General features: G+C 41.3%; 2 protein-coding genes across 9 annotated transcripts in view; both read left to right on the plus strand.

The window, feature by feature from the left end:
- Positions 1-15,536, plus strand: part of NIN (ninein) — a 116,773-nt gene extending 101,237 nt beyond the window's left edge. For 3 of the 8 annotated variants that reach the window (XM_032775591.2, XM_032775572.2, XM_032775627.2), the window contains 3 exons: positions 1,829-2,029; positions 8,662-8,775; positions 11,168-15,536. In XM_032775591.2, the coding sequence (XP_032631482.1) occupies positions 1,829-2,029; positions 8,662-8,775; positions 11,168-11,377 (525 nt within the window). In that variant the 3' untranslated portion in view covers positions 11,378-15,536. Of the gene's footprint in view, positions 1-1,828; positions 2,030-4,650; positions 4,698-5,922; positions 6,418-8,661; positions 11,086-11,167 lie in introns of those variants that run through there. The other 5 variants (XM_032775632.2, XM_032775583.2, XM_032775566.2 and 2 more) reach the window with 4 other exon arrangements.
- A 3,663-nt stretch (positions 15,537-19,199) lies between these two features.
- SAV1 (salvador family WW domain containing protein 1) overlaps positions 19,200-25,321 on the plus strand; it is a 32,836-nt gene continuing 26,714 nt past the window's right edge. Inside the window, 3 exon segments of the mRNA XM_032775646.2 lie at positions 19,200-19,274; positions 19,276-19,294; positions 23,236-23,676. Coding sequence (XP_032631537.1) covers positions 19,200-19,274; positions 19,276-19,294; positions 23,236-23,676 — 535 coding nt within the window.

Consider the following 25,321-nt stretch of genomic DNA (forward strand, 5'->3'; position numbering starts at 1 on the left):
CGCTATGGTTCCCAGTGTAGACACTTCCAAGGAGTAAAACCACAGTAGTAGCTGATGCATCCTTCTTAATCACACCACTTGGGAGGGAAGAAGCAAAATCATGTTTGCAGAACTAAAAAACCACAAACACCTTACTCAAGAGACTAGTGCAGGTGTTTTGAGGTGTCAGGTTAATTATACATCCTTTTAAAAAGCTATTGTATATCTAATAGTTTAACAGGAATAGAGCCATTCCAATCTTATTCAAATGCATGTTGATCTTTTTAAAATCTTAATATCTTGACTCTGTGTGTTTTTTCTTTCAAGTATCAGAAATGATTCTAGATATAAACTAACTTTGCCTGGAATTTTGTTTTTAAATTCAATTGTTAATGTCTGGAAAAACGTTAACTTAAATAATCACATGTTGAATTGTGTGGGTATTTAAAAACACAATAAATGACTTCTAATCTGTAAACTTGTCAGACAATTCCCAGCTGAGATTTCCAGCAATCACATTGCAGTCTTGCCCTCATCTGAGCAGTGTCATCCCATTGCTTGAAAGCAGCACTTTGTCAGAATGAGAGAGAGAAGTTGGACCCTCTCAGGCCATGTCCTCTTTAGGTGTTTCGGTAGTATGACATATTGGTTAAGGAAGTGATTCCTGTGGCCTCCCCTCCCTACCCCCAACACATGTATATACAAAAAGGCCTAGTTTAGGCACTGTTATACTGGCATAAAAGTGCTTTGGATAGTATAGCTTAGTTCACTTGGGGAACTGGTATAAACTATAACTGGAAAAGCACTTTTTTGTGGGTATAAGCTGTGTCTACACAAGGAAGGTTTGCTGGAGGGATTATCCTCTTCTAGGATAGACAAGACATCAGGTTTTGATGGTAAAGAAACCTCTTCAGATTGTTAAACACACCCATATCTGAAGGAACCCCTTCAAGACTCCATTTCTGTACATAGAAGTCAAATTGTTTGGTTGGCAATCTCTGCCTGTAGCTGGAGGCATCACTTGAGTAACTGGGAATATAAAGGCTTCCATTTTCCAGCATTTAGGGGTAAATATAAAGAATGAGGCTTTAGTCTCACAAATCTGAATGGGATATAATGAGTAGCATTATATGACTTAAATCATACATGCACTGAGCTGAAAACATCCTACTCTCCATTCTCCTTTAGGAAAATGGCTTTTGGCATATTAATGAAATTCCATTAAACTAGAGATGGATCCCAAACCAAAACCACATATCTGAGCACTTCTTCTGAATGTTGGGAAAGCTTTGGATCAGAATGGAGTGACCTGAGCCCATTTTACCAAGTCAATAATTGCACTGCCTCCTTTCGCCAAGCCCCTGCTTGGTTGCTTTTGCTGTGCCTTAATACTAAACTTACAGCTAGTGCTGTTAAGATCAAGTCTAAACAAAACGAACACTGAAGTTAAAAATTACCAATGGCTCACTTAGGTTTGACAGGCCTAAATTTTAAACTGGGCCCAGGAAAACATGGATCAAAGGTCAGATTTCATTAGACTAAAACAACAAACACGCATACATTTTCCCTTTCAGAAAATGCACAAAGGTTTGTTAACCTCATAACTTTTTATTGTGGGTAAAAAACCAGAGCTGTTGCAGAATAGTTAACACAGTGCATGTATTCACCATCAGATCAAGTTTGTTTGACTCAGTTATCCAGAAAAAGAGCTTGCTGAAGACTTGAAGCTGGTTTCCAGTAGGGTCCTGTAGCTTGTGCTAGTAAATAGCTACTTACTAAATAGCTCTTTTGGTTGGCTTGAAGTGTAAACAACATCGCTCCTAACGGCTGGTTTGGTTTTATTACTCAGATGCTACACTCGAGCTCCAATGTGATGCGTAGCCAATCCCAGCATTCTCAGGAGCTGCAGCAGCTCCAGCAGCAAGGCTGTACTATGGTGCCCAAGGAGCAGTTCCTGCAACTCCAGCATCAGCTACAGCAGGCAGAAAGGAGGAGTCAACGACTGCAGGAGGAACTTGAAAATAGACCCTCTGAAACAAACATGTCACAGGTACAACTCTCTTTACTGTGCAGCTTCAGAGTTAGAAAATGTTTTGATTAACTGTCCCGTTTTTTCCATTCTGATGTGATCCTTTCTCTGTTTATGCCAGTTCAAAAATAATGGTATCTTCCTAATACAAATATCTGTATAACATGCCCTAAGTTTGCATGCCATTGACTGAGACCGTAGCTTAACTCTGCAGTCTTAACCATTCCCAGCTAGATGTTACTAGCTTTTTTCCTTTTGATCTACAGTTTTGATTTGGCAGTACCGTTTTTATTTATATTTTTTAATATGTGATCAAGTATGAAACTATACAGTTTTAAAGGTACAGCACAACTATAAACTGCACAAACATCTGTATTTAAAGCATGCAGAACTAGCAAAGTATATCACTGTCGCATGGAGTCCAGGTGTGTCAAATGCTGCCTGACATAATACAGACATTTAACAAACCCGTCACTGCAGCTTCATTATTCTCAGGTCAGAGGAGGAGACATTCTGGAAGGTGGCGTTATGATAAAATTTGTATAACATTGCCATTTCTGAAGGAAAATTCAGAATGTATTTTCAAGACTAAATTGTGGCCAGCATTCACATGGGGTGGGATTTTCAATGCAGTTGTCATCCAGTTTCTTTACTATTTGAACAACAAAATATAACCCAAATGTGCAAGAAGTGTGTTATAAGAGATAATGCAGAACCACTGGTATGAAAGCTGGCGTTTCCACTGTAAACTACAGTTTGGGGAGTTTCTCTCTCTCCTACTTTAAATTGCTTCAAAAGCAAAAGAGGTACCCAAAAGACAGGTTTCTGCCTTATATGTAAACCGGAATGTTTGCCTGACTTCCTTTTATGAAGGGAGGTAGAGCTTCAGATAAAATTGATTAAAAAACACTACTGTAAACACTTCCCCATATCTCTTCAACACAAAAGCTTAAATTTAAACACAATCTTACGCTCAAAGTAGACTAAACTCTGTAGCATTTTTCTTTAAAGCCTTGGGCTTTCAAAAGCTGATTTTTTGAAAAAAAAAGTTAGGAAGAGCCTTTGAACATGCTCAGTTTATTTTTGTTTTTATGTAGCAATAGTGTTTTGTTTCACGGGGTAAAAGAAACTTGACATCATGCTATCCTTTTGGAATGATTTGAGAAGGTGACGGGATCCTTCATGGTTGTTTACAAGAGTATAAAGTGTATCCTGGCAGAAGGAGTCACAACACAGTATACTTTTTCAGCATAAAAACAATGAAAATCAATTCATAACCATATCTTTTGGGGACTCACTCATATACATAGGCTCTATACAGAGACTGGGTTGGGGTGACAGGGATAGCTCTATCAAAAAAAATTCATACTCCTGCCAAGTGCCATGTACTTGAGTGGACTTTTTCAACAAAAATGACAAACCTCTTCGGTGATGCCATTTTTTTTTTTTTAAAGAGTATTAAATATTTAAGCATGAGACACATCATCCAAAATCAGGAAAACTAAAGGAAAGCACAGCAGGATGAATTAAATACAAACTATACTGCATGTAAGGTCTTCTGTGAGGCACTCCAGCGAGAAGGCAATGTTACTATATGTCAGGGGTGAAAGTAACTTACAGGATTTACCGGTACTGCCGGAGTCATCCGGAAGAGGCGTGGCTCTCAAGATTTAAAGGCCCTGGGGCACCAGCTGTGGCTGGGAGATGCAGGGCCTTTAAATCAAGTAGGGGCTCCCAGCTGAAGAGGTGGCTGGGAGCCCCCTGGGCTCAGGGGCAAATTAAAGGGCCCGGGGGTCCAGCGGCCGGGGGGAACCCCGAGCTTTGCGGGGCTGGGACAGGGATTTAAAGGGCCCAGAGCTCCTGCTGCTGAGGGGAGCCCGGAGGCCTTTAAATCCTGGCCCCAGCCCAGCCGCCAGAGCCATGGCCGGGATTCAAAGGGCTCTGGGCTGCCCGCGCATATGTCAAGGTCTTTGGTGACAAAGAGTATGAAAGGTAGAGTGTAAGGTTTAGTCTGAAATTTTGTTGTTTAAAAGCAAACAAATAAAGGCAGAAAAAAGCAATCTTATAGCAGTTTCTGCAAATTAACATACTGTGAACTGTCTTAAGAGTACATAAGGTTGTATGGTTTTTTTGGAGAACAAATTTTTAAATTATTTGAGAGCTCATCAAGCATAAGCTAGCTATATGCTATAAATGGTGGTTCTGCAGGTGAATAATGTGTAAATCTTTCCTGTTTATCTCTGCAAGGCCTTGTCTATACTGCATTGAATTAGATTTTTAAAATCTATCTAGTTAAACCTGTGCAAACAGATGTACTTAAAACCTGTTTATCCCTTTCTTACAGTGATAGAGCTTAAGCAAACTAAATTGATTAAAAAAAAAAAGTTACACCAGCTCCACTGCATCTACAATAAGGGTTCACATAGGTTTAACTTGATTGATTTGGTTGTTTTTTTTTGTAATCAATTTTGTTACAGCAGAGCACTTTATCAGTATGGTCAGGGACTATATCTTTGTCAGCAGCTTCTAGTTCAGCACAAAATAGAAGGTTCCTTTGTAAAAACACCTTGCTTTTTTTTCTTAGTTGATTCCTAGGGGAAACATTTAGTTGAAAGCTTATTTACGTTTCAATGTCCCCTTAGCATCTTGAAAACTTGCGTCATATCCCCTCTCCACCGTCATTTCAGCAGTGAGTACAACCCCAGATTTTCCATGCTGTCTGTATACATTTAACCCACCTAGTCCTGGTGTTGCTGCTGCTGCACTCCTACAGAGCTCTTCTAGCTCCAAGGCCTTATCTAATAAGGTGCTTAAAATTAGGTACAGCAAATATGCATACAAGTAGAGTGATGGTGACAAACTTTGTGCTTGAGTTGTACTGTGTGCTTCTTTTTTGTCCCCGTTTTATTTGCTTTTTTGGTCATAGCCATGTTCTGTCCTTGTTCCATCTTTAATTGCTCTCAAGCTGTTGCCCTTCAGGATCACTGTTTTTGTATTCAGGACTTCAAGTTCTGTAAATTGAAACTCTTGAGCTGTCTGTTACTCACACTAACCTGTCTAGACCTTTCTGAACTTGAGATCCTTCATCTACATTAGTATATTTTTTGGTTTGTCTGGTGCAAACTTTGATACTTTCCTGTGTCATTTATTTCCAATTCTGTCTGCAGTATATTAGCCCCAGCAGCAATCCCCGTACTTCTTTCACTTCCTCCTCCATATACAATAACCTTACAACTACAAGTGTCCCTGTCACCTAACCAATTCTTTTTCCATATGTTTAGAACCTGCGCTTGTTTAATGCCATGCTTTCTAACATGCACTAATCTGTCCGAAATACTTTAAAAAAATTGATTGTCCCTCATTTTATCCCTGTGTGGACACCGTATAAACACCAAAAAACTTCCTGCAGATTGTTTTTTGAATTTGAAAATTTTAAAAAGCAACTTATTGTAGTGAAACCCCTTCCAGAATAAAGTTTTAGCCTAGAGCCAATTTGTGTGTCCCAGATATAGTCTCTTTACAAACTAGGTTTATAATGAAAATGCTGAGAACTCTTTCTAATGTAGTTGAATTGGACTACACCCTTCAGGCAGATGCTGCTAGTCTCCCAACAATATTGAGACTATATACATATTGTGGCAGCTGTATTCCTCTAACCAGAAGTTTACAGCTTCACTTTTTCTAGTTAGCAACTGCATAAAGTTAATTGACATTCCCCACCCCATTTGTGTAGTGCTTGTACAATATTTAGAAAAATGTAATTTGTGATTCTCTGCATGCTCTGTGATGACTGCTGCTTTTGTTTTGCTTTGCTTGCTTGGTGGTGGTTTACTTTAATAGCAGTGTATGTATTTTTTTTAAAAAAAAAAATCTTGATATCAGGGTGAAGTGTCCCACTTGCCTTCTTTCTCTAGGCCTTGCTACCGGAGCAGCGAGCAGTGCATGCAGATTCCTACAGGAGGATTGGGCACCTCTGAAAGCTTGGCTGCTAATGATCTCATTCCTTGCAATGATAAACTTACTTACACTCAAACTGGCATAAGCTGAGAAATTTGAGGATCAAATTATTCTGTGCTTTATAAAAAAAAAAAAAGGCCTCTACAGTATTGTTTTTCCTATTTATTTGTGTAGAACCTATTCTGTGAAGAAAATTCACAATCTGTCATTTTTCAATTTGTTACAAATCCTTTTTATTTATGTTATTTAAATTGTTGACTTGTTCATTGTGGAAAGAAATACACTATTTTTCTCAAATGGTTGTAACTATTTTTATCAAAAGGTACTAATTGTTATATATGAGATTTGAAGAAAATCTGAGTTATTTATACTGAGTTTTGTACAAGATGTATAAACTTTTTAACAGGGAAAGATGACACTTTTTGATGTACCTGAGAAATAAAACGTTTTAAATATAATGGTGTCTTCTGTCTTACTAATGTATCATACTGACTACAGAATTTCAGCTTTTCTAAACAAAAACTTTGGCCAAAATATTTATTTCACTGTTCTCTGATATTGCGGATGGGAATATGTAATAACATGGACCCACATTCTGTCCTCAACTTGAGTGGGAGTTGCGCATACATTTTTAGCAAGAGCTGCATGTGCACATTTGATGATGGGATTTTGGTCTCAAGCATCCACTTGCTATATAGTGTTGGATTTAAAAACTTGGACAAAAAAGTAGCATCTGTAATGACTGAAGTCCATCTTCAAATCACAGTTCTTAGTATTCCCATGTTTCCTGGCAGTTACTGTTTTTAAGCTATACTTCTGCATTATTTTAACAGATGTGTATAAACATTTACAGCATTATAGCCTCTTGTATACTTGAAGTACAAGTCATGTGAAACTATTTTTTAACAAAACTCTGTCCTGACTTACTGAGGTTTACATCTTTTGAATGAACCTGACCTGCTTTGAGTCCATTACCTCACTTCCTATAACTTCATGAGAAGGCTTTATAGATTCATAGACTAATCAGGTAGAACTTAGTTTCAATTGGTGTTCTCAAATTCATTTGAACACACAACTCAGATTATAAACCAGAACAAAATAGAACAAAAAATATCTGCAGAGACCTGTAAGTTTTATTTAGTAATACTTGAGAGACAAGTTGGGTGAGATAATATCTTTTATTGGGCCAAGTTCTGCTGGTGAAAGAGTGAAGTTTTCAGGCTTCACAGAGCTAATTTTCAAAAGCTTCTCTTTTTCACCAATGGAAGTTGGTCCAGTAAAAGATATTCCCTCACCACCTTATGTCTCTCACATCCTGAGACCAAGCAGCTACAACACAGTGTACAGTTATGCTGGTCTAATTATTCACTTCATGCACCAACAGCCAAACAAAAGTATTTATGGACCTATGTTTCAGAGTATCTCACTAAACTTAAAAAAAAGATAGATGAAAATATTTTGGCTAGAACTTGTTATGGTAATTTCTACTTACTGCTAAATTTTATATTTAAATCCCTCTGGAAAAGTCCCCAGTCCAGCTACATTATATACTGCTTCCTACATGATATGTAATTCTAAAATACTGTTTAACTACAGTATATATAAAACTCCTCCTTCTATTGAGATCCTTTTGGAGCTTCTTCAGGTAAAATGTAATTCTATTTGCAATTCCCTCTATAATGGAATCCATTCTATAGAATTTTTAAAAAATAAGCAACTATTCTCTGGGAAAAAATACTCTCCTCCAGCCTCCCATTAATGCCCCACCCCATGTAACAAAGTGGCTTGCTTACGAGCCCTTTCAGGGTTCAGTATTTTATCAAAGTGACTCTTTGCTAACACCCATTCAGATGCCTTTTTAAAACATAGGTAGAAACTGGCATTTAAACTAACACTGTTTGTATTTTCTTGCCTATGATTGCTAATTACCAAAATGTCTCCAAATACCTTTCTTGGTGATCTGCTGCCTCCCGTTCCCAATTGCTCCAGGGAAATTGCAATGCAGTGTCTGATTTTTGCAGGTATTCTGATTGCAGTAAATTATTGTTTCAGCTGGCTTAAGAGTTACATTGCTGAAGAAAACTGGCAAAAGGAGGCTGATTACTAACATTTCTGAATAGCCAGAAGACTGTGATCTACAGCTATAATAAAGGAAGCAAACTTTTGGGGAAGTAGCAAGTCCCTCCATTTATTTTTAAAGGCTGAAGGTTGTGGGGATTATTTGACCTTAAAGAGAGACTGTCAAACTTCATGCCTTAGTTTCAGTTTACTACAAATATTTTACAAAATAAAAATAGGTTCGTATGATTTTTGTTCCCCTGCAGTAGTGAACCCAAATGCATCAGAACTTTGTCTAGAGCGTGAGAACTGAAAGCGAAAACTGTCAGGTCTGATTTTCATTGCCCAGCCTGAGTGAAAAGCAAAAAGTACATATGAAAGTAAACTAGATTTGTTAAATTTAATAATTTAAGATATTGCTAATAAGGACTCTAAAAATTTATTTTAATGTTGACAGCCTCCCTTTAGAGGAAGTGCATAAGTATTTGCCTACACAAACTGCGTAACAGATGTGAGCCCATCTTTTAAAGCAGACTTGTATTGGCTACCAAATCTGTCTCCCAGCCCAGTATCACCTGAGAGGAGACAAATAACAATGTGTCTTTGTTACTTAACCGTCACAACTGTTCACCTTTTAGGGGGGCCATGCTCAGCTTCTAAAGATGATGGAAGAACGTATGATGGACGTTGAGCAGAAATTGAAGCTTGTGAAGAGGCTTCTCCAAGATAAAGTGAACCAACTGAAAGAACAAGTAAGCCTTACCATTCCTCTCCTGGGATCCCACATATCTTGTGTACACAACTTAAGCGAGCAAAAGTGTGTCAGATTCTACTTTTGTTCAAAGTAGATTGTAAAAGTCCTTTATGCTTTTGATCTAAAACACAGCACACTTGACTAAAGATTCTGAATTCAGCATCCACTATTTGTTATTAACTGACTGGGAATTATGATTGCTCAGTACCTTGCAAGACCTAAACCTGGGAAATAAACCTCTCCAATCTGGGAGAAGGACCTTAATTGAAGAGTGGTTGTACATGGGGTAAGAGGGAGAACAAGGTACTTTCCCAAAGATTACACTTTGAGGATGTTCCCTCCCAAGGATTTGTAGCATGTGGCAGGGGAAAAACTTACCCAGACACACAGCAGGGTCTTTGCTCCTGTTTTCCTTTATTAGGATACAAGCGTTTTCTGAATTACCTAAATGTTCATCTCTTCTCTGTTGGGAAAAAATAAAAATGCCCATGAATTCCAGTGAGCTTTTTAGTGGTCTCACTAAATTACGCTAATATTCAAGTTTATTTCAGTTCAGGGCTGAAAAGTATACAAATAAGATCTCTTATTTGAGATAAAATGGATGAAAACAGGCAAATGCACTACATGTAGATTGGTATATTGAGCACGGATGTGTACTTAACTTTCCTCACCATGTCACAAATGTTGTGTTCCCTTTCAATGCATGTAGGAGTTCATGGTGAGTGAAAATCCATTCCCAAAATCAAATTTTAAGTCTTTTGTATAGGATTTACTTAACTTCTATATATTCTACATTCAATCAAACAATTTACATTTTGGGGATGTATTAAATCAGATTACTTGAGGGGAAATGGAAAATACTTTCCTTAGTAAATAGTCAGCACATTTATTAAAAAATGCAATTTTTGTTGCAATATTAGATTTAAATAGTTGAGACAATTTGTTCCTACCTCATATTTCCCTCATGACAGAATCTATCCACCCAAAGCTGGAGACAACTAGTTTTAATTAAATTTAGTCCCCCAGAGGCAGCTTCACTTTACAGGTGAATGAACTGCGTCTTAAACCCAACAAAGCTTCCAAAGATTCAAAACACAAGTCGCTAGAGAAATCAAAAAACTAAGATCTCCCCTTCCTCAGGAGATAAGATGGTCCCTGGGTTCACTTATTTTAATTTTTACTCATCTCTTTTGAGAAGAGCAGGGACTGGTAGACATCTCCAGGAGTGGCAGAGAGGACTTTCTTGAGCAGTGGAAGGAAGATAAGACGATTGGCATCCTGAAAGAGCTGAGATATCTGGTAGTAAATTTGCCAGGCAGATTAATATGGCCAAGCATATAGCTAACCATTACATTCAAGTACATAGTCTTTGGACAGAAGAGAATCTTGAACAGACCAAGCCAGTTGTTCAGTTGAACAATGGATTTGGGACAATAGTGGTGTGGAAGGCCCAGGCAGGAGGAATTATCATTGATGGCAGGACAAGCTCCAGGGTTTTTGCTGCCCCAAGCAGCAGGGAAAAAAAAGTAGCCACGACCACCGCTGCCTCATTCTTCAGCAGCAGGTCCTTCCCTCCGAGAGGGACTAAGGGACCCACTGCCAAAGAGTCGGACATGCCGCCCCCTTCCCTAGGCCACCCCAAGCACCAGCTTGCTGCACTGGTGCCTGGAGCCAGCCCTGATTGGTGGGCTCATCCCTGGACTTCTGGAGTCAACAGTTGCAGTTGGACTCTCCTGTAAAGCAGGAGGCCAACAGATTTTACTCACTGACTCATCAGGGAAATGCAGTACTGACAGACAGGGTCCAGCTGCCCTCACCATAACCTCAAATCACCCACAAAAGGGCTGTTCTCAAAGGAATAAAGGCAGAGTACTGGTGCGTTTCACCCACTTAAATAGGGAAAGCCTGTGTTCCAGAACTTTCCATCACAGCTGTATCTGTGGGACCCAGTGTCGTGTCTAATTGCAGTCGTCTCCCACTCTGGGCTTGATGGGTTCTGGTGTATGAGAATTTACCGAGCCTTAAAGAATTGGGGCATGATTCTACAAACTAAATGCACTAACTGCATAAGCAAGGGTTTGCAGATCTTGATTTGTGGACCCATAATATCTGTCTCATATCTGACCTTCTGCATAACCTCTTTCCACCTTCAAGATACTAGTAGTGCCCATAAACGTTAGGAAATGTTTCATTTATAACACATGAAAATATCCAATTTGGTGTATCCTTTTACTGTGGATGATTTCATATAATCATGCACTACATGAATGCATGGATGAGGGTGCTCACAATAAATTGAACCAGCAGCTTGCCTAAACACAGCACTGCTTTCATGAGTATCTCTTCATACATAAAAAGCTGGTAGTAACTTCTATATATAATATATTTAGCTCTCCAAGAATACTAAAGCAGATGCAATGGTTAAGGATCTCTATGTTGAAAACGCACAATTGCTGAAAGCTCTGGAGATGACAGAACAGCGACAGAAAACTGCTGAGAAGAAAAACTACTTCTTAGAAGAAAAGATTGCCAACCTCAGTACGATAGTAAAGAACCTGGCATCACCGTCTTTGAATTCTACTCCTCAACTAAGGACATAGCAAAGCCATAAGTATATTCAGAAGCTCTCTTGCACTTTACTGAAATGTTAAGATTTCAACTTCTCACTGTGCTGCCTTTTTGTATTCTAGATGTTAGTTAACAGAGATCCCAAAGTACATAGTTTAAAGTTAAAACCTAAACTGATAGCTGCCAACAAACATGTGGTTGCGTTCCTAAACCACCTTCCTGCCAAGTTTTGTCAAAAACTACTCTATTCAGGATTGTAGAAAAGACTTGAATCTGTGATTCTATGTAACTTAACTTATTTTAACTGCTTTATTTTTAAATATATACTCTGGTTTTATTGTAGTGAATTAATTTGGTAACTCATGTCTACATTGAAACCTAGGTCTAAGGGGAAACTTTGCAACTTAGGTCTCAGTTAGGCTGCAAATAGATTCTGGAGTTTCCCTAAAGCAGTATGCTTCAACTGATGCACTAGGTTCTAGCCTGTTGATCAGTGGCTGTTTCTTTCCAGGGTTCAGCTTCTCAATGGTGGTTAAAACTTGGTAAATCGAATGCTGCCATTTAACTAAACATAGCAGTTTCTAATCCTGCAAAATGTCCCATGTGGTGAGTGTGATAATGACTTACACAGCTGCAATTAAACACTCCTTTACAAATATGTTAGGGGCCTTCAATTAAAACAGAGGAACAATCTCCAAACAGAAAGTGATGTGGCTTCTACTTGAATATTTAACTAGGCAAAGCACTGAAATGTATTTATGGAATAAACCTGTATTGGCAGGAGAATGGAGAAGAGGACCTACATAAACTTTAGTCTGTAATATCTATGGCAATGATCCTGCAATGGGTTCTACTAACATAGACCTCTGATGACCATACAAACTTGTATTTGGTGTCAGTGGGACTCTGCAGAGACAGGTCTCTGCTAATGGATCCTGCTACAGGATCTGAGTTTGTGATTGTAAGGTTATATTTGAGGTCACCTCAGCAACTTGGAACGATAGCATAAACTAGCTTCCTGCACTACTATAAATATGGAACTTAGTGTCTGTGTATGAAGATAACCACTTATTCAAGCTTTAAGAAATCTTGTTTATGAAAAGAATGATAAAACAAACTGTATTATCTAATACAACCAGATAAAAATAGACTTAAGACTATAAGATTTTTAAAATGTGAATTTAATACTGGTGAGAGGGGCCAGGATAAGACTGGAAGATGTTGTGATTGGCACAATCTATATGAGGGCTTGAAGGATCAATTGATCAAGATGAGGGGGGGCCAGTTTGGCAGCCGTAGTGGAATTTGGAGGAAGGGTTAAAAATGTTCAAACTGTGTATTCAAACCCTTGTCTCTGAGACTGCCAACAAGGTGCCAGTTACGGTAGTATTTGTGACATGCAACTGTCCACTAGGAACTGAAATGAGACTGTCAATTCACTTGCCACAAGCCATTAGCCAGCCTGCAGAGAATGACTTTCAGTTTATTCTGATTTAGCCAGGTAAAGCACTGATTTAGAAAGCCAGTGAAGCACTGTCAAGACTGTTGTACCTAAAAAGTTACCTATTCATTGGAGAGTGGAGGGATTGGATAATAAATACCTGGTGTGACTCTTTCATTGTACCGCCAGTCGGCTCAATTCCTTTATGCAGACTATTGTGGATGTTACAAGAATCCAGAGAGATTTTTCTTCCTGTGTACAGGAATGAAGCATAAAGACACGGCAGAGAAAATAATCACCATGAATGCATGTCCGATGATAGAAAATTCTGCACTGCTTCTCTGTTGAAAGAGTGCAATGAATATACAGAGTTTTATTTAAAAACAAAAATCAGCTTGCAGTGTTTACATTTTAACTCTAAAAAGATTTGTTCAATATACCTTTAAAAGGTAGACCAATTACAATGATAGCACAAACATATCTAGCACTACACAAAGCAAGAAAACCTTAGTTAGAAATTACTTTGACTGTACTGTGCTGTCTCTTTCCACTCTCAATCTTCTATCTTGGTAGATGACAAGCTCTAACGCTTGCATACACCATTTTTACATTGACTGCAGAAGCGGTCTTTTATTATTGCAAATTACATTGAAGTAAATTGGTGTTCTCTTTTTAAATTCCGAAGAGTATAAATATTTTGCTTATGCTAATATTGACCATTTAGCTTGGTAAGTCACATACATAATAAAGTTTTGATGCATGGGCAACTGGACTAAAATGTGTGTTGACAATAAGGAAATTGAGCACACGTTTCTAAGGTTACGTCAAGCTTAGGAAACTAGGCAGTATTTTTAAACTGGCAGAGTAGACAGAATTCAGCTGGATATGGTCATCCTAGGAAAAGGTGTTAGCTAGCATTTTTTTAATGCACTATATTTTCCTAGACTAGACATGACCTAGGCCGTGTCTACACTTACTGGTAGATTGGCACTGCTGCAATTGATGCTGCGAGTGTTGATGTAGCAGGTCTGGTGAAGACGCACTAAATCGATGGGAGAGCACCCTCTCATCATTTTGTGTACTCTACCTCCCCGAGAAGTGTAAGGGAAGTCAATGGGATACTCTCCTATTGACACAGCACAGTATAGCCACTGTGGTAAGTGGATCTAACTACATCGACTTCAGTTATGTTGTTCACGTAACTGAAGTTGTGTAAGTTAGATCGATTTACGGCAGTAGTGTAGACTAGCCTCTAATGTTAACATGTGGCAAATTGTCAGACATTATGGGGATACTGAAGTAGAGATTGTCCTTAAATTGCTGCATAATTAAATAAAATCTCACATGTATTCTTTTTTAAAAGAATAGACTCCAAATCTTTACTTTCTGGCACTTATCTTCTCTTGGATTTAAAGAAAAAAGCACTAATCAGAATCAATGTCAAAAAAGGGGAAACTAGGAAGGTAACTTTTGTTGCAGGGATAGTGCACAGAGGTTGATTTCTCCCTCTTTTCTCAATGTATCCTTCCTTTCATGTATTTAGCTTCAAATACTAATCCAACCATGAGGACAGTTGGGAGGTGGGGGGCCATGAGGGAGTTCAACCTCCCTTGTTCAGTCAAAATTCAAGGTTACTTCTTTGGGATATTTGTGTGAATAAAGCGTTCTCAAAAGTGCCCTTTGACGTTGCACCTTTCAGGGCTATTAAATGCTGCTTAGAGCATCTGCCAGAAGGGTTGCTTGAGAAGCAGTTTAGGGCACTTCCTCCCCAGATGGTATGCAGTGGTGAAACTGAGGACTCAAACTCTGATGCTCTGTCAGTGAAATGTATGCCTGACCACTGGGCTGGCACAATTACTTGCATATACTTTCTTTACCATGCATTTGAGCCAATGGATATACACCTATGAAAAGTATTAAGTATTTATAGTCTCTGATGCCTGAATATCATGTTAGAAGCCTGGGTATACCATATAGGCATTTTTAAAATGCCAAAGTCTGTAATAGCAAACTCATGTATGCTCAACAAAACTTGAAGTACTAGGCCTCAATCAAAACAATGGGTCTTGCCAATTCAAAGATAATATAACAGTGTTTTAAAAAGTATGACCATTGTTTCCTACATCATGCTGTGTGAATCACTGTGAAGATAAGTGTTTTGGAATTGAGTTGTTGGGGTTTTTTGGTGGGGAATATATACAAATTAATTCCAAACAACTTGAGGGGTTGTTTTATATCTGCACAGTTAAGGAGCTGTGTCAATTTGCATTGATAAAAAGTATATACAGTATTAGCACTTTTTCCTCAATCAGATGAGACTGAATTTAAATTCAAAGAAAGGAAATTTTGATTTTGTCAGAGCAAAGGGATTTTGTAACCCAACTGACATTCACTATTTATGGCTGTTGCATAAAATGATTTAAGGGAACAGTGTACTTTAGCAAAGAACAGCAAAATCCTTTGGTAAATCTAAAGGAAATGACGTTGTTATAATTGCATTCTGTTGCTTTGCTGATGTTCAGCCCTCTCACCCATTAATAGCTTCCATTCCCACTAAATGTCAAATGTTGTAATTAGTGATAATTAACTTCTGTAGCGATGAAGACTAGTGGGTGTATTTTTTTTATCAAGTTTGCATTGTATTATATCTGTATAATATACTGTATTACAACAGTTGTCTTTATACCATCATGTAAAACAGAAAAAATGAACCGACATTTATACAGAAATTAAAAATATAAATTACTGTACTCGCAACTTGCTCTTTTATTCCTTGTATGGAAATATTTGAGTATTTTGCTGTGGAGACCAATAACTCTATTCAGTTGTAATTCGTATGCCTGTACTAATCAAAGCTACATTTTTAACTGAGTAAAATAGTAATAAAAATTGACAGGTTTGTAGTTAATGATAAAAACATGAATTTTCCATTATGAAAAAAATGATTAAACCAGTTTAGGGAGGAAAAAAAACAATAATGAACCTACCTCTTAATTTATTTTTACTCTAGCCTGTTCTCCTCATCCTCCAGTGTTTTCCTCCTTAATCATTAGCAGTCTAAATATTTTTATTAAAAAGTTAATCTTTAATACACAATTATTTGATTGTAAAAATTAATATATTCAGAATTTAGGATTAAATTTACCTCATGTTTTGTTTGTGTATGACTTCAAATAGGCTTTTCTATTGGTCACAGATTAATGAGCTTCCTCTAATTTGCACTGCTGGAGGGTTGGTTTCTTCGAGCGTTTGCTCATGTCAATTCCATTCTACGTGTGTGCGCACTCATGTGCAGTCGGACATTTTTGCCTTAGAAGTACTTGTAGGGTCGGCTGTAGCTCCCTCTTGAGTGCCACACTCATGCATTGCCGACCCTACACCCTCTCAGTTCCTTCTTACCACACCTGGGGCTTGGCTACACTCGAAACTCCAAAGTGCTGCCGCAAGAGCGCTCCCGCGGCAGCGCTTTGAAGTGTGAGTGTAGTTGCGACGTCAGCACTGGAATCGCTGCAGGTACTCCACCTCCCCGAGGGGATTAGCTTACAGCGCTGGGGCACTGTTCAGACTGGCACTTTACCGCGCTGTAACTTGCTGCGTGCTGGGGGGAGGGGATGTTTTTTCACATCCCTGAGCAAGAAAGTTGCAGCGCTGTAAAGCGCCAGTGTAACCAAGGCCTTGGTCATAGTGCCTTGTCTTGGATCACAAGAGCATTAGCAGTTCTTACAGTCCATTGTTCTGCCTCCTTTGTTCTTAGTTGATAGGTATTTAGTTAGACCTTTAAGTTAAGTGTTAGAGTGGTTGTTTAGGAGTTAGAGTCCCGGCTAGGACTTCGCCTCAAAGCCAGGCATGCCCCGTTCCCCAAGCTTTAAGCAGGGGTGAAAATAACTTACAGGACTTACCGGTACTGCCGGAGTCCTGAGGGGCGCGTGGCCTCATCCGGAAGAGGCGGTGCCTCTCAAGACTTAAAGGCCCCGGGGCACCAGCTGTGGCTGGGAGCCCCAGGGCCTTTAAATCAAGCGGGGGCTCCCAGCTGCAGAGGTGGCTGGGAGCCCACGGGGCTCTGGCCACTGCAGAACTTCAGGCCCTTTAAACTCCAGCCCCAGCCCGGCCGCCGGAGCCGCGGGCAGGATTTAAAGGGCTCTGGGTGTCCCACAGCCGCGGGAGCTCTGAGCCCTTGAAATCCAGCCCCAGCCCAGCTGCCGGAGCCGCGGTCTGGCACGGTGTGGTCTGGCACGGTGTACTGGGTCTTGCCGGTATGCCGGACCGGACCAGCTTACTTTCACCTCTGGCTTCAAGCCATGTTCATCATGCAGTCTGCCCACTGGTGACCCCATGAGAGCTGTTTAAAGTCTTTTGAGGATAAGTGCAGATCTGCAGAAACTTTTGCCCTCAAACTCATGCATTCCCTAGATGTCTGGAGGGCGCTAGCCTACACTGAAAAGCCCAAGCCATTCCGCAAGTCAATGCAATTGTTCATCGCAGTGGCCGACAGGATGAAAGGTCATCCAGTGTCTATTCAAAGAATTTCTTCTTGGATCACTGTCTGTTTTCGCTGTTGCTACAACCAGGCGAAGGTGCCACCTCCGGCGATTGTCACCACCCACTCAACCAGGGTGCAAGTCTCTTTGGTAGCTTTCCTAGCCCAAGTGTCTATCCCAGGACATCTGTAGGGTAGTCACCTGGTCATCTGTCCACATGTTCACATCCCATTACGCACTTACCTAGCAGGTCCAGGACAATGCTGGCTTCAATAGAGCAGTACTGCAAGCCACTCAACTGTGAACTCAAGAGCCCACCTCCGAGGATACTGCTTGTGAGTCACCTAGAATGGAATCAACATGAGCAAGCACTTGAAAAAGAAAAAAACTTACCTACTTTTTCGTAACCGTTGTTCTTCAAAATGTGTTCTCATGTCCATTCCATTACCTGCCCTCTTGCCCCTCTGTCAGAGTTGCTGGCAAGAAGGAAGTGAGAGGGCATAGAGTTGGCAACATCTAATATACCAGCACATGAGCGAGGCACTCTAGATGTTAAAGCCAACCCTACAGCTACCGGTAAGGCAAAAATCTCGGACGACTGTGCATGTGGGTGCACGCCCACCCAGAATGGAATGGACATGAGCCATCATCTCTAAGAACAACAGTTACAAAAAGGTAGGTAACCGTTTTTCTGTGCCCTTTTTAATCCTGGTGTGCTGTCACCATTGTTCAACATGCATCCCTGTCTGTATCCATTTGTTATCCCTTGTCTTACACTTAGATTGTAATCTCTTTAGGGGAGGGATTGTTTGTTGTTAGGTGATAGACATGCACACAACACAAGAGTCCTGGTTGCTGCAGTAATACAAATATGCAGCTTGTATACCTCAACTAGCTTTGCACCATGTCCATCCATTAGCCTAGTGGCTCTTGCTTTTCGCTGTCAGAGGGGAGTGTTCATGAAGGAAGGGATAGCTCGGTAGTTTGAGCATTAGGCTGCTACACCTAGTTCAATCCCTGAGGGGACCATTTAGGGAACTGGGGTAAAAAATCTAGGGCTTGGGCCTGCTTTGAGCAGGGGGTTGGACTAGCTGACCTCCTGAGGTCCCTTCCAACCCTGATATTCTAGATGTGACAGCTCCAGGGCGCTGGAGAATGAGAACAGGCCCTAGGGTGGAGCTCACCTCCTGAGGGAGTTTGTGGCAACCCTGTTGTGGGTTTGTGGCTGGCAAGGGGACTAGCCCTACCCGTGGAATGAAAGCACGGAAGCTGCAGGCCCAGCTCTTAGACCAGGTGCCCAGCCACCACAATGAGAGGGGGCTTGTGATCTAACTGACATAAAATGTGTGTCCTGTGTGTTCCCTTCCTGCCTCTTTCCTCCCAGGGCCTGGCTGGGCCCTTTGTCTCTCCCACGCTCCTTCCCTCTGCCTGGTCTGGGCCCACTCCTGCCCCCATCTTGTCGCCTGGTCTCCCTTCCCCCTGCAGCCAGCCCTAGGCGCCTGTCCCGAGCAGCCCCCTGGGGCAGGGCCACCCCGGCTGGGGCAAAGGGCGCTGAGGGGGCTGCAGGCTCCTCCCCCTGAGTATGGCCCCGCCCCTCCAGCCCCAACGGCCACGGAACCCTCTGCCCCCGAGCGCTCCGCGCCGCGGGACAAGAGGCGCCTCCTGTTGGCCGAGCGGCCCCGCCGCCTGCCGCAGGGGGCGCTTGTCCGGGCGGCGAGGCGGGCGCCGTTGGCTCCACAGGGCTGTCGGCCGCGGAGGGGCGGGCCCGTCCCTTCCGTTTCCTCGGCCTGAGCGCGCTGCCCCTCCTGGCGCCGCGAGCGTCGTGCGTCTGGGGCCTGCGCGCCGCCCTGCGGGGATGATACAGCCGGGGCCGCGCGGGCCCGCGCCGGGGGCGCGCGGAGTGAGGCGTCGCGGGCCGAGCCCCCCGGGCGGGGGATGCTGTCCCGGAAAAGACCGCAACGGAGCTCTCCCAAGCCCGGGCGAGTGCAAGGGCAAGTACTGAAGCAGGAGCACCAGCCCGCTGCTCCGCAGTGAGTGTCCGGGCGGCGCGGCCCGGGAAGGAGCCCTGGCCCCGCAAGGCTTGGGGGTAGGGGCGAGAAAAAGCGGGGCCCGGGGGCATTGGGGACGTGGCCCAGGGAGCTGGGACAGCGGGGGGGCGTCCCGGCGGTCGTGGCGAGGAACATGTCCGGGCTGGAGTCTGGCAGTGGGGAGCGCCCCCGGGGGTCCATGCGAATATTCCCTGGGGCTGGATCATGGGCATGTGGGGGAGCGGCCCCGGGGGTTCAATGCGAATATATTCCTGGGGCTGGAGTCATGGCAGTGGGCGAGCGGCCGCCCGGGGGTCAATGCGAAACATGCCCCGGGGCTGGAGTCATGGGGCAGTGGGGAGCGGCCCCCCGGGGGTCAATGCGAAACATGCCCTGGGGCTGGAGTCATGGGCAGTGGGGAGCGGCCCCCCGGCGGTCAATGCGAAACATGCCCTGGGGCTGGAGTCATGGGGCAGTGGGGAGCGGCCCCCCGGGGGTCAATGCGAAACATGCCCTGGGGCTGGAGTCATGGGACAGTGGGGAGCGGCCCCCCGGGGGTCAGTGTGGAATATACCTTGGTCCTGGAGTCATGGGGGAGCGGGCCCCAGGCCTGGAGTTGTGGGGCAGTGGGGAGCGGGCCCCAGGCCTGGAATCCTAACTGAGGGGAAAGAAGACCACCCACCCCAGGAGGTGGGCAGGGGCCTATAGTGACACCCTGCCCACCTGATGTGATAGTAAAACCTCTGTTCTTTGACTGCAATTGAAGGGGATCCTTATCAGCTTGATATGTAGGATCCCAGGGGATAGCTCAAATGCATGTGAACAGTAAGAAGTATGTACCAGTGTATGTAAGTTGTACATATTTGAATTGTTGGTGTTTGCTTTTATTTTAAGGATACACTAAAGGAAGGGACTGTTTTTCTTCTGTGTTTTGTTTATACATTGCGGAGTGTAATGAGCGCAAATCCAAATAAAGTCTGTTAAAACTTCTGAGGTACTACACCTGCCTCTAAATCCCCTAGCCAGCTGGATTGGCATGGTATTTACCAGAGATGGGTTTTTACCAGCTAAAATCATGGTTTTTACTGCCCTGGGAAAACCGGTTAGTCCCAGTTTACGGTATTTTCGGTTTTAAAAACTGTTTTGTTAATGCACAGCACATTACACTTAGTTTTAGTTACGTATTGAAATTGTGATTACTGAAGACAGCAGTTTCAGAGATTAATTTTGGGTTGTACAAACAAAAAGTAAAACTGTGGGTGGATGTAATACTAATACATGTAACTATAAATGAGCAGCAGAATCTCTACGTTTTTAGTTTAGTATTTTCTCAGGAAAGTTATCTTACTCGTCAATTTTCAATATTTTATAAACAGAAGTCAAAACCGTTTGATTATGTGAAAATGACAGTAATGCAGAGTTGTGGGCTTGAAGCATTAAGCATCAAAAGCAGGCAGGATTTCAGACTACCAGTCTAGTTCCACTTGGCCATGCGAGTTCTTTTCCTTGTTGCTGTATGGAAGACCTTTGTGAAAAGGGGAAACTGTCTATACACAAATGTTGTCAAATGCACTTTGTAAACAAACTTCTCTAATCTCTCAGTTCCAGTTGTAGAAGACAGTATCTTCTTCACACAAAGTGTGATTTTTATTTAGTTCACAATGTTCCTTAAATAACTTGTTCATATGAATAGGAGTGGTTCGCAGCTCTCCTAAAGTCAGTGTTCTTTTTTGCAAGCTAAGGCTGTATCTTCATTTCCAAAATAGCGGCGGGGGGCGGGGGGGTGTTTATAGTAAGATGACTAATGTGTGATCCTTATCTCACTGTAAAATCCTAATAGAGACAAGGCATGTGTAGTTTTTTTTTTACCAGGAGGTAGCTAGGCAAGGTCAGCACTGTACTCCCCACCTGTCGGTGGTCTCCTGACTCTAATAGGATTTTACAGCAGGCTAGCTAATCTAATTAGTTAACCTATGATAAAAGCACATCTTTTTTTAGCTTAAAGACAAAGCCTGAGTGTGACAGCAGAGCCTCATGTTGTTTGAACAGTTACCTTTGCAACTGCAAGAGCTGAAAACGTACTTTTGGGAAATGAACTTTGAACTCTTTAGGTTGTGCTCTTTTTTTGGCATGTGTTTTAGTTTTAAAATTTAAAAACTGTTACACAAATACAATATCATACTGTAAATTATGAACTAATTGTTTTAGCCTTCTTAGTAAAAAGAGTTTAAAAATTCTATTCTCGCTGTAACAATAATCTGATAACCAGTTTTGCATGTACAGATCAAAAATGGCTGAAGATATAAGGTAATGGCATGATATTACTGTATTTCCCAGTGAGAAAGGAGACAGCCTAGATTAAAAATATTATACCTTTTATTTTTAAAACTTGTAAAAGTTTAAAGTTGTCTATACATTAGAAATGTTTTCAGTGTTTTGTTGTGAAATAACAAGCCATTGTGTGCTCTAGTGTCAGAGCACTTCTTATGGCAAATTATTTATTCATTGCATCTACTGAGGTGTAATTTAAAAGACAAACTTTAGAAACAGTTATTGAATACATTGGCATATTTTTCCTTTTGAGTGAGGTCTACCACTCTGGGTTGGTGTTTAACTTGATAGAGGCAAAATGGTTTAGATTCTGAACCAGTATAGCAATTAATGTTCATGTCTTATGGTGGTTTCCTTAAAGCTGAGCTATTAAATGCTATGATACATTAATGTAACATTAAAGTTGAGAAATTAAGCATTCAGAATTACAGCATTGCTAGCTAGGCCATGTTATATAGATACAGTAAAGTATAGGTTCTGTTCCTGGGTGTGTACACAGGCTTCCTATGAGACTGTGGGAAAGTCACTTACAAACTCAGTCACTGTAAGTACATAAATGCAGACCTCATGATAGGACATTAGATTGGGAGTTAAAAGATTTGAGTTCTGTTCTGCCACTGATTTGCTGTGTGACTTTGGAGAAGTAACATGAACTCTGTATTTTGATGGCAAGCTCTTCTGGGCAAGAACTACCTCTTACTATATGTGTATATGGTGCTTCAGTCTCAGCTGGGGTCTTTAGAAGCTAGTAAAATGCAAATAATTTATATATGTTGCATTTGTACCTAGAGACGCTGTTGTGCTAGTCACCGTACAAACAGAGTAAAAGCCTCTCTTCTAAAGAGCTTACAAGCTCGTTAACTTATGTTTGCCTCAATTTTTCAATCTGTAAAATGGAGATAAGTTCCTTAGATGGATGTTTTGAGGCTTAATACTAGATGCTTTGAGATTCTTTTGTGGTATTTGAGATAGAGAAATGAAAAGCAAGGTGAGCCGGTACTCTGAGATGGTACTGAGATCTCCCTCAGGTGTTGGGCTGACTGGTTCTTACTCACGTGCTCCAGGGGTCTAATGGATCACTATATGTGGGATGTGGAAATAATTTTGTCTCAGGTCAGGTTGGCAATGACCTTGAGGTTTTCTACCTTCCTCTGCAGTGTGGGGTGTACAGGTCATTTGCCAGGATCTCATTTAATCAATTTCCCTCCCATTGGTAAGGCCTTGGGCATTTGTACCTTCTGATCCCTCATGTTCTCTCTTGGTGGCGCACAGTAGTTTAGTCTCCTATGGGCTCTAATAATAATATAACAACATACTTTGGTACAATTCCATATGTTGGATTTAGTGTGCAAGTGGCTGTAATGTGTTGGTGGCCTGTGATATATCCAAGGTCAGACTAGTTTATCTGACGGTCCCTTCTGGATTTGGAACTCTGTATATTTGTTTAAAATGGCTGAGTTAATGTTACTGTGAAAACCTTAGCATTGAATTTCCTGATTTCTACAATCTAATTTAGCATTACGGTCAACCAATTAGCATACCTATTTTGCACCTAATATGTATACTTGTTGTAGCAAAGTTTGTATTTAAATTACAATGTTTTACTCTTACAGATCTGATGCCTTCATTTATCCGTCATGGTCCGACCATTCCAAGGCGAACTGATATCTGCCTTCCTGACTCAAGTTCTTCTGCCTACTCTGCTGGAGGGGATGGAATAGTTTCTAGAAACCAGAGTTTCCTTAGAACTCCGGTTCAGAGGCCACCTCATGAAATAATGAGGCGAGAAAGCAACAGACTATCTGCGCCTTCCTATCTTGCAAGAAATTCGGCTGATGTCCCTCGGGAATATGGTTCTTCCTCCCAGTCCTTTTTAACAGAAGCTAACTCTGTTACAGAAAATGGAGATGCTGGTTCCCGCTATTACTATGATTTCTATGATGGTCAAAGGAGGCATCAGCTAAATGATCGTGTACATGAGAACTATAGATATTATGGACATAACAATGATCTCTTCCAAAGGATGTCACAGAATCAAGGAAGGCATACTGCAGGCAAGTGGTTATTTTAGATAATGCATGGGAAATATTTTTGGTATGGAAATATTTCTTAATGATGCTTCTGGTCATGTTTTTATTAATATTACTCTATATAATCTAGTTCTCCTATTTTAATTACTTTTCTGATACAAAGTTTGCTTGTTTAAATTTATGGCAACCAGGAAAATAGGGTTGCATATATTCTGTGGAGAAGGAAAGGAAATGTGCATGTTTTTTTAAAAAAAGACTATTTTTTTAAAGGTACTTTGTAGGATGACTTTTTAATATTAAACTTATTTAACTCCTGACAGAATTGGAGATATCTTATATTCACCAGGCTTAAGCTTAATATTGTATTTTTTTAACAAATAGATCTATTAAACAGACTATACCATTCTCCAGAAGCCACATAACCTTTATTTCTTTAAATAAAGTGAAAGACTTCTGAATTTTTAAAATAATTTTAAGTACACCTCTATCCTGACACAATACAGTCCTCGAGAGCCCAAAAATGTCACCACCTTATAGGTGAGACCGTGTTACGGCTGGTACGCCATGCCAGACTGGACCGGCTTCCCTGGCGGTGATTTAAAGGTCCCGGTGCTCCAGCCACTGTGGGGAACCCCAGGCCCTTTAAACCACTGCCGGGGCTCGGGCGGGGATTTGAAGGGTCTGGGGCTCCCCACAGCAGGTGGAGCCTCTGTCCCTTTAAATTACTGCCCAAGCCCAGCTGCCGGAGGCCGGGCTCAGGCAGCGATTTAAGGGCCCCCGGGCTCCACACAAATTCAGATATAATGTGGTAAAGCAGTGGGGCTCAGGCGGCACTTTAAAGGACCTGGGGCTCCCTGTTGCATTACCATGTTATATCCGAATTTGTGTTAGATCAGATTGCGTTATATTGGGGTAGAGGTGTGTATAATGTGTACTATCTGCCTATAAGTGACCTATTTTTCCTTACACATTTCAAGAGTTAAAATGAATACTGTATTTTAATTGAGTGCAAAATGGAAGCCAAGTGAGTGGTATTCTAAGCATGGATTATGAAGTACTCTTTCCCCTTAAATTATGACCACCTCAACTTGCTCAAAATACTGATGAGGTAAAACTGTCACATAATTAATTTTGGCTCACTTGCACATTTAATCCCCTCTGTTAAAATGCTATGAGAATTGACATGAATCATATCTGCACTCTTAAAATACAGCCCTGTGGTAACATTGTAGCCATTAGTTGGCTTGCTTTTGTCAACTTGCAATAGACTTTTGCTGCATGAGTTAAGTATGTATAGAATAACGGATGGCCAGAAATTGTGGGTTGTAGTTCTGTTTATAAACAATCTGAAGTCAGATACCACAATAAAGAGGATAGAGTGCTTTGCCTAATCAAAACCTTGATGGCATTCCAGCACAGTATTTCTAGATTGCTCTGCTCTGGGTGCTATGGCATTCCTGAATATTTTTTGTGTGGTGTTTTGTTATGAATCTTCTCCTTACAATGGAAAGCTACTGAGAATCTGTGAAACTTGTACAGCATCTGTGGGACCACTCTATTGGTCATAGAAAAGTGACCTTAAAAGAGAGAACTTGTGAACTTATGTTCTAACATTTGATAAATATAAAACATCTTATGCAAAGAATATTTTAAAGAAACTATTTTAAAC

Source organism: Chelonoidis abingdonii, chromosome 4 (assembly GCF_003597395.2).
Source record: "Chelonoidis abingdonii isolate Lonesome George chromosome 4, CheloAbing_2.0, whole genome shotgun sequence".
Taxonomy (NCBI): domain Eukaryota; kingdom Metazoa; phylum Chordata; order Testudines; family Testudinidae; genus Chelonoidis; species Chelonoidis abingdonii.